The sequence below is a fragment of the Ornithorhynchus anatinus genome, chromosome 20, assembly GCF_004115215.2.
Source record: "Ornithorhynchus anatinus isolate Pmale09 chromosome 20, mOrnAna1.pri.v4, whole genome shotgun sequence".
Classification (NCBI taxonomy): domain Eukaryota; kingdom Metazoa; phylum Chordata; class Mammalia; order Monotremata; family Ornithorhynchidae; genus Ornithorhynchus; species Ornithorhynchus anatinus.
This window is the reverse complement of record NC_041747.1, coordinates 10212018-10227753: the sequence shown is the minus strand read 5'-3', so window position 1 is coordinate 10227753 and position 15736 is coordinate 10212018. Positions and strand designations below refer to the sequence as shown.

General features: G+C 41.8%; 1 protein-coding gene across 4 annotated transcripts in view; it reads right to left on the bottom strand.

Moving 5' to 3' along the window:
• The window catches only part of TSC22D1 (TSC22 domain family member 1), a 76647-nt gene that overhangs the window by 42184 nt on the left and 18727 nt on the right, over nt 1-15736 (bottom strand). Inside the window, exons 2-3 of one of the 4 annotated variants that reach the window (XM_029048124.2) lie at nt 3387-3543; nt 684-2513 (exon numbers count right to left, since the gene is read on the bottom strand). The exons of 1 other annotated variant lie outside the window; for it this stretch is intronic. In XM_029048124.2, the coding sequence (XP_028903957.1) occupies nt 2415-2513; nt 3387-3543 (256 nt within the window). In that variant the 3' untranslated portion in view covers nt 684-2414. Of the gene's footprint in view, nt 1-683; nt 2710-3383; nt 3557-15736 lie in introns of those variants that run through there. 2 more of the 4 variants (XM_029048123.2, XM_039914982.1) reach the window with 2 other exon arrangements.

Genomic DNA, 15736 nt, shown 5'->3' with positions numbered 1-15736 from the left:
CTGAATGAAAAGCTCAGTCCTGTCCAGAGCCAGCTCTTGAAGGAGGCTGACTTAGGTGACATGGACTGGACGTTCAGTACTACCATCAGTCTCCTTTCACTCTACCCCTCACAATTCTTCAAGTCATACCATCCTCCAAGGTAAGGCAGAGATACAGGAAGTAAAATTAGATTTTTCAATTATTTCAATCCACTGAAGTCAGTTTATTCAATACCTCTAATGTGGTGAGATATAAGTTTAACTTTACTTTCCTTCAAACCTTTTCTTAGACCTTATTCCAAATATTACTTTCAAGAGCATATGAACTACCAATACTCTAATTATTCCGAAAATATAAAATTGTAAGTAAATGACTACAAAGAGCCAGGTTCTCCAGCACACAGAGTAATAAATTCCCTAAGCCACCAGGGACTACATAAAAAGTTTTATGCAATGGTTTCCAGGTTTCATAAATTGGTGTACAAAATAAAATCAATTTATTTAGAAAATGGTTTTTAGAAGAAAATACCTAAATTTCAAGAAAATGTTTTATTCTTATGCAGACCCATCTTTTATTCTATGCCTGAAATGTGAATTATGCAGCATTGAGCAAAAAGTATACTTACAGTTTTTAACAAGTATATATACTATATTTTATATAAGTGGGTGTATATATATGGGAAAATATTAACCATACTAAGAAAAAAAGGTTATTTGTTTTAATAGCCATACAAAAGAAACACTGAAAAGTTATTTTACTGTATACAATCAACTGCATCCAGTTAGCACCCAATAAATGTGTTTTTTTTTAAAATGGTAGAAAAATTCAGTGTGCATAAATTTCAATCCATTCACATGAAAATGCAATGAATTTTGTTTTTAAAAGATAGATTTTGTAGACTCTGAACATTTTCAACAAAGTTTCTCTTGCATATTTTGTAGCACAAAGCTACTGATACTTAATCAAGTAATTAAATTGCTTTTCATCTTTAAAAGCTGGATAAAAGCCGAGGAGTCCTAAAAATTCATAAACCATGATTTGGGTCATGATTCAAGAAGGTCAACCAATTTAATTCTCTAAAGTGTATTTGTAAAGCTCCAATTGTTTTGAAGTTTGATCTCCTGAAACTTTTCTGAATCCATTAGCATTTAGCCATAAAAACTATGGAATGAAATAATGGTTTAGGAGTACTTAAAACTCCTACAAATTTTAATTCTCACCTCAGCTGGGAATGCCTTTAAACATTTATAATTCTATCTTTGATAATTTCCTACTAAAAGAAAGGCTCCTTCAAACTTTCCAGAAACATTTTAGCAGTTTATATTTAATGAGCAAAAGGTTCAATTATGCTGAATTAAAAGAAAACTGTTTTGGCAATCTAGGATGGTCTGAAAAGCTAAAAATGCTATAAAAGCTCAAATCACCTTCACAACAGGGTCATATGCAAATAGTTCCTGTTAATCATTATAACTTTTAAACTGTTAAAAAGCAATTTAAATTAACTTAGGGGTCAAGTGACCTAACTGGTTTAACACTCTTTTTCCACTTCACTGAAATTAGTTTGACTAGTTCCCTGATGCCAAAGAATCACAGCAAGGCCAATCAATCAATAATCCCTCTAATGATCTCTGGGCTCCAAGTAGCTCATGATTGGCTGCTTCCATCGCGGTTTGTAAAAATGCTGTTTTCTGAAAAGTACACCGCTATAAAAAAGCTGTTCCATCTCTTTCGCTCCCCAATCAGTCCAGCGCAACGTCACACTGAACGCGACACGTACTACTTTAAGAGAGGGACCGAGTCACGGTAACAGTACAACCACAAAGCAGAACCTCTCCTTTTCATTCCAGATTTGTGGAATGTGATAGGAAGAGTGTCCCAGTCTAGAAATTTCTTAGGTTCTCTGGGCTTGACAATTCTCCATATCAAGTAGTACAATTGGGGCATTAAAGGAGGTAGCTTTTTGGGTGTTTTTTGGGTTGGTTTTTTTTGTCCCTTCACCTTTCAAGTTCCTTTCATATAATGGCAGAGTGAGAATATCAGTCTCCCAGCAGCTTTCCCTATGAATGCATCATCCCAGTTATGGGTATTGCTTTTCCTATGCTGTTTCACAGGCCGTATGGTTTACGGTCATCCCTAGAGCCAACCGTTTGTGCCCACCTACTCCACTTTTCCCCCACAATCCACCTTGTGGGTTAGTACAGAGAGATCTTTCAGTTCAGTCTTCTGATTGGACAGGGGAATATTCTCCTGCTCAGGTATGCAATATTCCAACCTGGTCTTTTCACTCTGGTCTCTTCTGTTTCCCGCAACCGTACTGGCCGATTGATCGGATGACTGTCTAAAGCCAGAGAACAAGTCTCAAGGTTTTCAGGGCCAAGATTTTCAGGTCTTCCAGAGATCCTTAAAGTTGGTCCATTCACAACTAGTGTGTTCCTCAACTGCAGATGATGGCACGAGGTAGGCGCACCGTCCACGAAGGCTCTATTCCTTTCGCTGAAGGGAGGCGAGGTTTGCCGGTTGAAAGACGTCTGGTCTTTAGAGGAGAGATAAACCGGTTTCCCCCATTATCCCATCACTCAGATTACCTGTGGTCACAACAGAACTCCGAGAGAGAGGACTACAGACTGGCCGGAGGTGTCGAGGTCAAAGGTCGCACACCACCGTAGATGACGAGAATCTCCGGGACCACCCGTTCTGACCTTAGGTTCAGAGAATCTAGGAGAACGTACCTTATCGACATGGAAAACAGTGGGTCAAAGTTCTCTCCACAGACAGCGTTATTTCCACAGAAGCAAAAATTCCTTTAGAGCACATTCTACAAGCCTTCTAGGGAAGGTAGAGCCTGAGACTTGAATCAATCTGCATTTCTCAGAATGCGGAATGAAGTCAGGTTTAATAGTAAAATGATAGGGACCTCAAAACATCCTCAAGGTAAACAGGATGCTGATCAAATTGGCTGGCCCCTCAATCCTACAGCTGTCCACGATGAAGACTTAGATCTGGCTGCTCAGTCAGCTAGAACTGGGTAGACCACCCTGTCCCAAGATGAACTTTTTGGGTCACTGGCCCATAGAGGGTCAACCCATAAGTTCACTGACTCACGGCTGCAAGTTAGCTGCCATTTTCATCTTAATACCAAATTATTACGTTAGTGCCACGCAGGTATTGACCGCTTGATTCTGGAAAAGGCCAGGATCCCACCCTACCAGGTTTCATAAATTGGAGGGGGGAAACTAGATCCCTTTTATGAATGGGCACTAGTTGGGTAGCTGGTGTTCTCTGAAAAATGAACGCAACATTGGTCCTTTGCATGAACTGGGGGAAGTCACTGATGCAACTAAATGGGAAATGGAAGGACACTCAGAAATTTAGAAAGAAACCCAAGTAAATAATGGAAAGCACCCACTTGTTTATTATTCTTTCCCACTCTCTCCAGAAGCTGGATATTCTGCCTCCAATGGTTCAGTAGAGAAAGTGAAGCCCTGACGTCAAAAGCTCTCCGAAGTCTTGGCTGAATCTGTGGTTCTAGGATGACTCCTTGCACCTCTGGTAGGAGAGAAGCACTGAAATAGAGAGCTGAATATAGATTTTTAGAGAAAAAAATCTTATTAAGAAATTACAGTCTCTGAGTGGATAATCCTGCTAATGGGAAAGAAGACCTATTCTTCTACCTAACCTCGTCTCAACTATCACCACTTGATCTTGAAGAATGCTCCCGCAAAACATTATATCATTCTTCTGCTCCTTCGAAATCACTTGGCTTGGAGCTAAATGACTACATTTTCTACCACAAACAAAACTACTCGCTCCAAGTTGAGCCACTCAGCCTAGAAAAAGAGATTGCCAGGTGAGACCAATACACTTCACGACCAAAGTTCAATCTTACGAATGCCAGAGGGATCCCAGCGCAATTCATTCTTCAGTCATGGACCCTCCCCCAAAATAAAAAAGAATTAAAAAGGAGAGGTAGAAGTGTAACCATGACAGAAACAAGAAATCCCAAGCGTTAAATTTCTTTTTGGCTTTTTAAATCTACAAGTCACTCAGCAGCACAGACAGGTGGTTGTTACCTAGATAATGCAGTATCTCCTTTCCACACAATGGACTGAGCGGGAAGGTCCTAAAATTTGTCAAGATTATGTTACATCATGGCTCACAAGCACTTGGTGGAAAAAGGGAGGAAAGAGACAGGGTGTTCAGGGATAATTTTTAAGAAAGGGGTCTACATGGATGGGTTTCATCAAGTTGGGAAAGGAATGAAGGATGGAAAATAAAGGGCAGAAAAAAGATTCCAGTAGAGGCCCTTATGGAACCAAAGGAAGAAAGGATAAAATCTTAATGTCTGGTCACAGAAAAGCCAAGCGAAAACAAGACAGGTAGGAAAAGATGTGGAGACTGAAGGGTGGATTAAGACGGTGACATCTTAAAAAAATCAAGTAGGATAAATCACTCCCCACAACTATAATAAATTCCCTAGGAAGAACTTCACAGATTAAGATGCAGATATCTACTTCTGCTTTGCTTCTTAGGGTCTACTTCATAGCTTGAATTGATGTGTTTGGGAGAGATGGACAATTTGGAAAAGGGAGGAAGAGAAATGTGTCTTCCAAAAGAAAAGATTTTTCTAACAAACTGACTGGTTAGGGAAAAGGTTTTCAGTGGCCTAGCTACAGAATGCAAGCCAGAAGACTGTACGAAAGCAAGTGGTAACAGCAGATGCTAGTGCTCACCTAATGGAATGGCCTTAGAACTCTTTAAAACCTCCTTCTACTTTGACTCTCCAGTTTGGAAATGCCCAGAGCTACTAAGGAATCATTATTCCAAGGTCTGACAACAGTTAACCTGAACTGGAAAAGCACGATCCCGACAAGAGGACTGCTTGAGGCTTAAAGGGCTTTAGTTAGGGCATAAGAGAGAAGGCAAGAACAAAGTGATTTGTTCTGAAAAAGAAAAGAAAACTTACCCTAAAAGAAACCTTCCTATCACTCCAAGAATTCAGCTACCAAGTCCCAGGAATTGAAAAGAGGAGAACCTAAAGACCAAGAAATCTGAGAATGGGTGACCTCAAAGATCAAGCGACCAAAGATAAATTCATTCTTTATAGATAATGAGCAACTTAGCCTAATGACAGCTTGCAAAATGGATCTTTAAGGTGAGTTTCTAAGACCTAGACCTCAAATCCCAAATTTGGAAAGAGGCTCCCTTCTACCCACCTTAGAGTCTTAACAGAAGAGAGGATGATTTCCTAAATTTGATATCTAAAGCTCGCCTCTTTTTTTGAATTCTAGTCCATGAAAAACACTTTCTTTATATGTGCCAACAATATAAAATGTCCTCACAAACAGAAGAGCTACCTGGCTAACAAATAAGAAAGTTTGGTCCCTTTTGGCTTTAATGTCACTAAATTAAACATTAGAGGGCAAGTTCTCTCAAACTAGGAATTTACCAAGTTATATCCTTGAGACTTTTGGAAGATCACTAGATCTAATCACACACCAGATAAGCACAAGGGCATGGACGGAACACACAGAACTGAACAAGGAATTCTGTCATCCTTTGAGAACACTAGAAGAGATCTGACAAGAGCTACACTATAATCCACCGCCTAGCTCCTGTAGAAGAATTTTAATAGACATCATTCCCCCAAGAGTAAGATGATCAGATATCCTAGTTCCAGGGGATGTCATGTGATTTCCACAACACTTACAAAAAAAATTGGCTTACAGTCCTCATAATGGTTTAGGTTAGGAGGAAAAAACAGTGAAAATCAGGTTGGAACAGGGGAATTAGGGGAAAACCTAGCTATCTTCCAGAACCTTAATCAGCTGAATCATTGCCACCAAACTTATCTACCCATTCTCAGCTCAAGTCCAACAGGCAGACCAAATTTAGGGTCCAGACCACCTAACCACTAAATTTCCAAAACTTTACTGGTGCTTCAAGGCTTAACCTTAGAGCATGAATGCAGGCTGTTGGCAGCTGTAAAGTCCTGGTTCAGCCAGCAGAGCATGGTCCAGATTCAAAAGGAAGAATTCACCATAGAAGAATGCACTTAAATGGTTTGCCGATTGGCTTTTACCTCCCTTCCTCATCTCTCTCTCTCTCTCCCCCCATCCTAATTGGCTGCCTAATTGGCTGGGAACAGTCAGGGGAGAGGAAAGGAGCTCTCTGGGTCTAGCCAGGCTTGGCCCTCCGACGAGAGGCCCACAGGCCCAGGTAAAAGTCTCCCGGTTCCAGATCGGCTTTGCCAACAATGTCGATCAAACGTGTTTGATTAGAGGTCTCAGTCAACCTGCTCAGCCCTCAAGTCACCTACCCCAGAGGAATAGAAGAGCATATAAGGCTCACCAACGGATTGGCAATTCCAGGCCTGTAACTGTGCAATGCCAAAGTCTGAGGCTGCTGTTGCAGTTGGAGGAAATGTTATTGAGGCCAATAAGTGAAATGAGCCCTAAAAGAAGTTATGGGAACTCAATTTCTACCATGCTCTCTTGTGTGTACTAATGGCAATTAAAATATATGTTCAAATATTCTTATAATTCATCCAATCCTCCTTATCCCTGTCCCCTTCATTCCCCAAATCTGGCAAAGAATATCATTTTTCTTAAAAAATTATATGATCAACCTACTAAAATAGTGTTCCAAGAGAAGAGATACACCACCTATTATTACTGATTGATGCTTCAATTCCTCCAGGGGTCAAGGGGTGGGGAAGGAGGGCAGGGAATCTAAACTAAGGCAAACCCCAGCAAGAAATTAATTCTAGCTGAATTGGGATGGCCCATACAGGCTTTCAATCAAGTCTGCAGGTAGCTCTTGGCAATATTAGTTAAATTAGGTGAACTATTTCTGACACGCCAGTACAATAACGCCCTGTCCAGAAGCACTCACATATATACCCTCCCTCTCTCTAAGACTGAAAGTTTCATGTGAGACAGGAACTATATCTGACTGTTCTATACCTTCCCCAAAGCTTAGGCACACAATAAGCACTTAAGTGCCAAAATCATTCTAAAATAACTTCCCCAGTAGAATAAAGAAAAGTGTACACTAGTCGATAGTCTTTTTTTAAGAACCGGATTTCTCCTCCCAGACAAATCCCCTTGAAACTTGGGGCCCGAGTTTTTGGTCAAAGAGGAATGAGGTGCATTCTCCTGTGCCATGATTTATTGAAATAAGCCAATTTTGCTGATATTTTTCAGCAGCCATATGAGTTATCACATCCCAGTACATGGTTGAGAAAGGGTGATATAGGTGCATTTGTATACACTTTTATGCACACACACAGTTCTATTTGTAATTTATTTATATTGATGTTTGTCTCCCCCTCTGGACTGTAAGCTCATTATGGGAAGGGAATGTGTCTACCAACTCCGTTATACTGTTTAACTGTACACTCCCAACTATACTTAGTACAGGGCTCTGGGCACAGTAGGTGCTCAATAAAACACAATTGATTGATTCTCCTATATTTTAGGGGCTGACCAAGTCTTGAGTAACTGATGTCTAAACATAACCACTTCTTCCATTGTGCTGCATTCTACCCAAATACACATGTTGTAAGAAGAATTCTCCCTAGTTTAACTACATTATATCCAAAACACATTATGAAATTACAGGTTAGGGAAAAACTGAGTAGATATGACAGTAGGAGAATTTGAGAAAGAGAGAGGGCAAAGAGCGGGGGGGGGGGAGAAGGAGAAAGAGGGGGAAAAAGGTAGAAGGGGTGAGGGAGAAATTGGGGGACAGAGAGGGACGAAGAGCAGGCCCAAGAGCAGTTCTTCAGGTTTGATGACAGCTCTGATAGCGATGCCACTCCTCGGGGCCCAAGTTTGGTTGATAAAACCGCGGCATGACTGGCACTCACTTTTGCATGATGTGCACGTAAAGACTGCCCTTTTCTGTGTGGCTCAATTTGCTACCCACAGTGCCTGGTGATATTTTTCATTTCCTTCGGTGTCACACTCTTCCCAGGACCTCTGCTCCAGGGCAATCACCCTTCTCCCACCACATGGATCCATCTTCTGTGACCAGCTGTGACCCAACTGTCTTCGGCTATGTCACAATGTTTCGCTTCCCTGTGTCTTTAAGGTGCCTCTTCTGTCCATCTTTTCTCCCACTAAGCTTAGATACCATTTTCTTCACAAGTCTGGCCCAGCCAAGGTATGATGTGGCAGGCACTGCTTCAACGTTAGTCATTCTAGGACCTCGTTCTTGTCACCTGGTGAACACTGCACCTCAATAGTACATTACTGCAGGTCAAAGGTAGTGCCGATAGAAGTTCACAGTCGCGCCATCAAAAAGAGACTTGCTCGCTAGAGCTGTTCCACAGACCTTCAGTTTGGTCTGCGTCTCGATGCAAAGCTGGCCCCATGTGCTGTCTCTGGGTCTTCCAGAGGCCTAATTAGCCTTCTCGATTCAGTTTACTACTTCCTTAGCCATCACTGGGCTGTGTGTTACCAAGGAACCAGAATTCCGTCACACCATTCTTCTCTGTCAGTGTTAACCGCTGGTTGTGCGCAGCATCTGCAGGGGGTGGGCTGATACATAAACTTTATCCACAGACTGTCGATCCAATCCATGAGAAGCAGCTTGGCCAACTGGATAGACCTGGCTTCTAATCCCAGCTCCACCCCTTGCCTGCTATGTGACCTTGGGCAAGCCACTTCACTTCTCTGTACCTCAGGTCCCTCACCTGTATAATGGGATTAAGACTCTGAGCCCCCATGTGGGACAGGGACTGTGTCCAACCTGATTAGCTATATCTACTCCAGCGCTTAGTACAGTGCCTGGCACATAGTAAGCACTTAAATACCAAAAAAAAGGCTCTGAGCTAAGGAAAGTTCAAAATCACTTTTTTTCTGGTGTGTGACGTTCTGGAGAAGGCACGTGGTATTTAAGAGTAATTTGAGAATTTTTGGTGATGCTTTTATCATTATGAGTTGCAAGAGTTTGCCTAAGGATTCTGACAGCAGTGATCGGATGGAATCCAAGCACGTCTGCTCATAATAATAATAATAACAATGGTATTTGTTAAGTGCTTACTATGTGCAAAGTACTGTTATAAGTGCTGGGGGGATACAAGGTGATCAGGTTGTCCCACGTGGGGCTCACAGGCTTAATCCCCATTTTACAGATGAGGGAACTGAGGTACCGAGAAGTGAAGCCCAAATCTGACACTCAGTACTACAACTAAGACTGGACCTAGTACTCAGCCTTGATCAGCCTTGATTTATTCCTAAGTGATTCAGGAGAGGACCTGAAGGGAACCCTTCCCAATGTGACACAGCCGGCCATTTTGCGGTGGAGTTGTTTGAGGATCTTGGAAAACGTTTCAGCTGGCCAAACCTTTTCAGTAGATGCCGCAGCCCAGGCTTACTGGTGGGGTCAAATGGTGTTGATGATAAAAAGTTGGGGATGGAAACAGAGGCTTTTCTCTTTTCATCTCCTCCATCTGACAGGCTACAAAGACTACGTCTGTTGTGCCCTCCTGTGGTGTGAAACTGCGTTGCTCTCCTGGGCTCCCGTTCCCCGGTAATCTGGCCCAGTGGACTCTGGCTAGAACCTTGCCCACGATCCCACAGTGGCTTCGATCCTTTTCTATCCTTTAGGTTGAAGGTAAGGTTGGCATCCATGAAGCATTTCGTCAGTGTTCCGGGGGGAAGAGGAGCGCCCGTGAAGATGACAGGGATCTGGAAGCTTCGCCATTCTTCAAGGCTCTGGCTGCCGGGATGGTTTTGTCAAGTGTTGGAGCAGGAGTCTGGTCTTCACGGGTTGGCCAAGAAATTACCCTCTGTGGAGGGTTATCCCTTGGAGGGTGGAAGGGGTGCCCAGAAACTCTATTCACATGTTATTAGTCTACAGTTCTTATTCTGTCTGATAAAGTTGGAGCCATTTTTCCTCCCTCTAAACAGTAAGCTCCTTGTGGGCAGGGAATGTGTCTTCCAACTCTGCTATACTGTACTCTCCCAGGCACTCAGAACAGTGCTCTGCACACAGTAAGCGCTCAATAAATACCATTGACCGATTGACTCATTTACAGGGATATGTGGAAATCCTCGGATTGGTTTCGATCAGTATAGCCTCCAAGTTCAGGGAACAGAGACAGCGTCTTTCTTTGCATAAGGAGATATGACTACTTGGCTCTTGGGCTATTTTCTGCTCAGGAATGCATATATTCTGGCAATACTTGACAGTTACTGTGTTTAGCACATCTTCAACATCATTAATTATACTCAATTTATGACCTGGCAAGTCAGGTATAGTGTTACATTGTACAATCCTCAGCAATTACTACAGTGCTCTGCACACAGTGCACACTCAACAAATACTGATTTAGGTTCCATGGAAAAAAGAAAATAGGATTTTCCACGTGCAAAGGCTATACGGAGGATTCAGACTAGAGGGGTTGTTTAAGCAAGCTAGATTTTTTTCCCCCAGGCCTTTTTAGTCAGGGTAATTCTGGCAACTGGTGTCTATCAGCAGACAGCATAATCTAACATGCTGTGTCAATCTTGAACCACTTTGTCAAGAACATTACATAATGACAGGTGCCAAGACTTCCTGCTCTGGAAAAGAATAAAAGTTCTTCAGGAAGACTGCATTATGTTAGCTTCCTTGATCAACTACTGACAAACCCTCGAGCCAAGATGAAGTCATAATGTGGGAATTTGGGAGAGGGAAGGGTTCCCAATGGGAACAGACAAGGGACACAGAACAAGAAGGTATGTATTGCTTTGGTTTGCTGGTGCTCTGTTAAGTGCTTAGTACGTGCCAGGCACTGTATCTTAATACAGGGTAGATACAAGCTAATCGAGTTGGACACAGCTCATGTCCCACCCGGGGTTGTCTTTATCCCCATTTTACAGATGAAGGAACTGAGGCCCAGAGAAGTGAAGTGACTTGCCCGAGGTCACAGAGCAGACGAGTGGCAGAGCCAGAATTAGGACCCAGGTCCTTTTGACTCCCAGGCTTGTGCTCTATCCACTAGCCCTCGCTGCTTCTCTGATCCACATTGTTCAATGTGGATCCCAAATGAAGTTCTTGGCCTATTTCTCTGGGCTGAGGGCAGGGGGAAGGAGGGGAAAAGGATGTTTTTTGGAAATATTAGAGTCAGCTAACAAAGCACTTTTGAGTTTCACTACGCCCGGTGGCACAGGATCAGCTAAAAAGGTCACTGCTCCATGTCAGACCTGAACCATCATCAGGACAGTAGGTCACAACCAAACTCCTTGTTGGGTCTGGTCCCTGGACCAGCTTCTTGAGTTTCTTCTTATTTTTCTTGGAAGGCACTTTTAATTTCTTCCAAACTCAGGATATAAGTAAACTCCACTATAATTTTAAAACAAGGCTGCTCACACAATTTCTTTCTTTTGGTACCAACGCAGGTGACAAGATTCACTGCTGCTCAGTTCAACCTTCCACCCTCAATCTCTTGCATTACTGTGACATCTCACCTACCTTTTAAAGGGAAGAGAACATTTAATTGTAAATTCAACAGGAGGAAGGATCACACCTTTCAGTGCCTTGTGTTTTCCTACACCACTTTGGCTCAGGTACGTCTACAGTGAACGTTCACTCGCGAGTTGCCGATGAGAAAGACAATGATAGTAAGAAACCATTTAATGGGCAGAGAAACTATTCCAGTTCAAGCATGTTAGTTTCTCATGACACTCGAGAATTGTGCCCTTCTAGAATTAAAAGCAACTCTTTCCTCCACTTCTGCTTTGATTAATCAGCTACAGGAAGGAAAGTTCACTGAGAGGAAAATCTGATATGAAGTGTAAAATCTACACATTCCAGTTATTAACCAGGAAGGGTTTTTTTTCCTGCCCATAAGGAGAGCATATACAAGCCAAAAGTTTACATGAAATGGAAAATTTGATCACCTTCCTCTTAAAAAATTAATTTCAAGGGTGCATTGAAGTTTCTAAGTGATAGAATTAAATCACCCTCTATACTAAAATCTGAGAATGCAGATGGTAATGTTTGAATTTTCCTCTGTACTATAAAACAAGAACAAAGAAATAGTTTAAAAGGAATTTCTAGTGCCTGTACCCAAGAAAAAATCCATTTTAATGAAAGGGGAAGAAAAAGATTTATCTTACCCTATTTTACTCTACCAAAGAGTCTCTGAACTTGGAGCTTTTAGGCAATTTTTTTAAATTAACTTTGATTATTTCTACAAGGATTTAAATGAAGTTAAATCCATTCTTCATCTGAATGACTTTTTTAAAATTTAACTTAAACTGCAGATGATATAAGCATCTAAAACTCAAAAGCATGTTAGGCTTACATTTCAGACTTAAAAGTATTATGTTCTATCTAAAAGTGCTTCTCCTTCAAAATGGCTGACAGGCTTCACAAAGCCAAAGTTGATAAAGGCAGTTTGGCCATGAGCATCTCACTTAAGGCAAAGAAAAGGGGGTGTTTAGGATGAATTGATGCAAGCAGTCGATCAAGCTTACGGTGTGCAAAACATTGTACTGAGCCCTCGGGGGGAATACAACAGAATACCAATACAATAGATTTGTTAAATATATTTCCTACCCTCAAAAGAGCTTAAAACCTAATATGGAAGCGATGAAAATCAACTGCATCTGTGGGCTGGGCTGTAGTAGGAGAGGAGCGAGGAAATAAAGAGGTGTGCTAGGCCACAAAAATAAGGGGGAGGAGGGGCAACATAGGAATAGGAATAAACTTTTTTTGACCTTTGTCACAAGCAATTACGTTTAAAGATACTATTTCCAACCAACGTCCTCATTCCTTTCCTCATCTACTCATAGCATGGCCCTCTACCCAACAGCATCAGGAAACACAGCAATACTGGCCAAAAATGTAAGCATTAACATGATATGGCCATATTAAATTGAATACTAATATAATTGGTGCAAGTTAAAGGCGGGGAGGGGATTTTGGTATTTGTTAAGCGCTTACTATGGGTAAGTACTAGGGCAGATACAGGCAAATCAGGTTGGATATAGTGCATGTTCATTCATTCAATTTTATTTACAGAGCGCTTACTGTGTGCAAAACCCCTGAGGGGCTCACAGTCCCAATCCCCATTTTAACAGATGAAGTAACAGGTACAGACAAGTTAAGTGACTTGACCAAAATCACCCAGCAGAAAGGAGGCAAAGTTGGGATTAGAACCCATATCCTTCTGAATCCCAGGCCCATGCTGTACTCACTAGGCCACGCTGCTTCTCTTCCAAAAGAAATTCAAAGGCAGAAAGCCAAAATCTCTTTTTAATTCAAGGAGTTTCCATTGATCAGAAGTCATCTAAATCAACTCAGTAGGATAATGACCTCTACAAGAAGTTATCCCACCTTCGAAACAATAAGAAATAACTATCCAGCATAAACAAGTTATCCAAAATATTGGTCAGTGGTCATTTTCTTTCTCTCAATCTGAACACTGTAGAATAACTTGTAGAATAACTGATGATTATTTCTGCAGGAGTGAATTCAAAAACAAGAGGGGGAAAAAAAGTAGGCCAGTGACAGAGCTGAACAAATACCTGGATCTTCCAATACTCTCACCTGGGCTTTTTCCACTACACCAAGCTCCCCTGAAGATCTTTCCAAAATACACTTTCCATCCCTTAAATATCACTACCTACCTTCTCCTCAGCAGGTTTCCCTGATTCGATCTCTTTTCTGTCATGCAAGGTTTCCTAGATCGATCACCTCCAACATGCAACATCAACAGGCGTGGGTCGGCACTTACCTGTGCATTCGTCTATTTATCCATTTAGGCCTCGTCTTTTCTGTCCCGTCCTTGACCCTACTGTATAAAGGCCAGTAAAGATGGGTTTGCCCTCTCCATTAGACTGTCAATTACTCAAGGGAAGAGACTGCGTCTTCTTATTCCTTCCGTGGACGTGGACGTAATCCCCAAATGCCTCGTACAGTTCCCGCAGAGAAGGCACTCAGTGAATGCTGCGGGCGATTGGCGATAATAAAATGGCTATTGAAAAGGCTCCCCGCCCTGGCTACGCCATGGTGGGGGGAGGGGGAAAGAAGAGTGAAATCAGGCTGAACAGAAGATGTAAAAATTACTGCTGCCTACTGACTGCCATCTCACTCAAGGTCGGGGTGGGAAGGGAAAGAGGTGGGAAGAGGGCTAGAAGAGAACGAAATGCCATTGAAAAATTTAGCAGTTTCATTGGTTAAAATCACGCCCGTGTTTCCACAAGCTATGGCTAGCTCACAAATACATTACAGAATCCAACGTGAAGGGACTCAGAGGTCACCAAATCTCTTTTCCTTTTTATGTAGGGGAGATCCCCCTGGGATGAAGCCTCCATGGTCTGTTGCAGAGTTTGATTAAAAAAAAACCCTCCTCATTATGTCCCAGTCAACCCACCAGTCAGTGGTATTTACTGAGCACTTACTATGTGCAGAGAGCGTTGTACTAAGTGCTTGGGAAAGCACGATCCAATAGAGTTGGTAGATATATGCACACAGTAAGAGTTCAATAAATACCGTAGACTGATGGACTGACACCCAAGAGCATCACTAAAGGCTGTTCCTATAACTGAGGCTAGGTATTTAGTAACCCCTTAGGCTTTTCTTCTACAAGGTGTAGGCGGGGCATGTGTCTACTAACTCTTAAATTGTATTTTCCCAAGTGCTTAGTACAGTGCTCTGCATATAATAAGAGCTCAATAAATACAACTGATTAAACAACTCCCAATTCCTTTTCCTTAGAAGGATTCCTTTTATAAGTAATAGTGTTTAATGCTCTTTTCCAGACACTCTTCAGTTTCTCTCTATCCTTTAGGAAACTGAACAAAAAGCTTAATATAGTACTCCACTGCTGACATGAATTTTGAGCCCAGGTCGTCTTCCGGTGTATTCAAACCTAGCCTGCCTTTTCTCATTATATAAATGGACACCCAAAAAAATACCACCTTTCACTACTGACTTTACCTGTTCAACTTCCTCTGGTGCTTTGTAGGGGTGGGGGCATTTTTTCTGATTCATCATGGCCATTTTCTTCCAAAACGCTAGCAACCCCTCTCCACTTTGAGTCATTCTCAAATAGGGCCTAATTAAAACTAGTAGCTCCAATCTTGACGTTCACATGAAAATACAAAAACTAAAACACTTTGCCAATTCATGTGTATCTCCGCAGAATCAGAGGCAGTAATCATTTTTAAATTATCCTGGTACTTAAAAAAAAATACTTTTGTTCTAATTTCCAGAAGGGCCAGCAGTCAGCTTGGTTCTTTAAACAAATATGTCCCACCCCCAGAGAAGCTGGATCTCCCTGAATTAGACGTTGTTGGTTCACTGGCAAAGCTAATGATTTAGAACTAGTATCTCCATCCACCCAATCAGTGGTATTTATTGAGCGCTTATTATGCGCAGAGCATTATACTACACACCTGGGAAGAGAAAAACACAACAGAGTTGGTAGACCCATTCCCCGCCCATGGCGAGGAGTCTGGATGCATCTTTTAACCCTCTTATTCTCTCATTAGGAAGCAGCTCGGGATATTACTTTTCTTGCGCATTGAAATACAGCAATGCAGTGAAAGCAACAAAAGGCAGATGCATTATAAAAGTACCAAGTCGAAGCGTTGAAGAATTCCAAATGACAAACTCTTTTTGCTTTTCTTTTCAACAGGTGAAACAATCGCAACTGGTACTTCAAATTGGGGGAAATGCTGTATTTTCATTTCAGTAATGCGTGCAATGTTACTCAAAATAAAATTAAAATTTCACATCACAAGCTACCACTAGTAATAG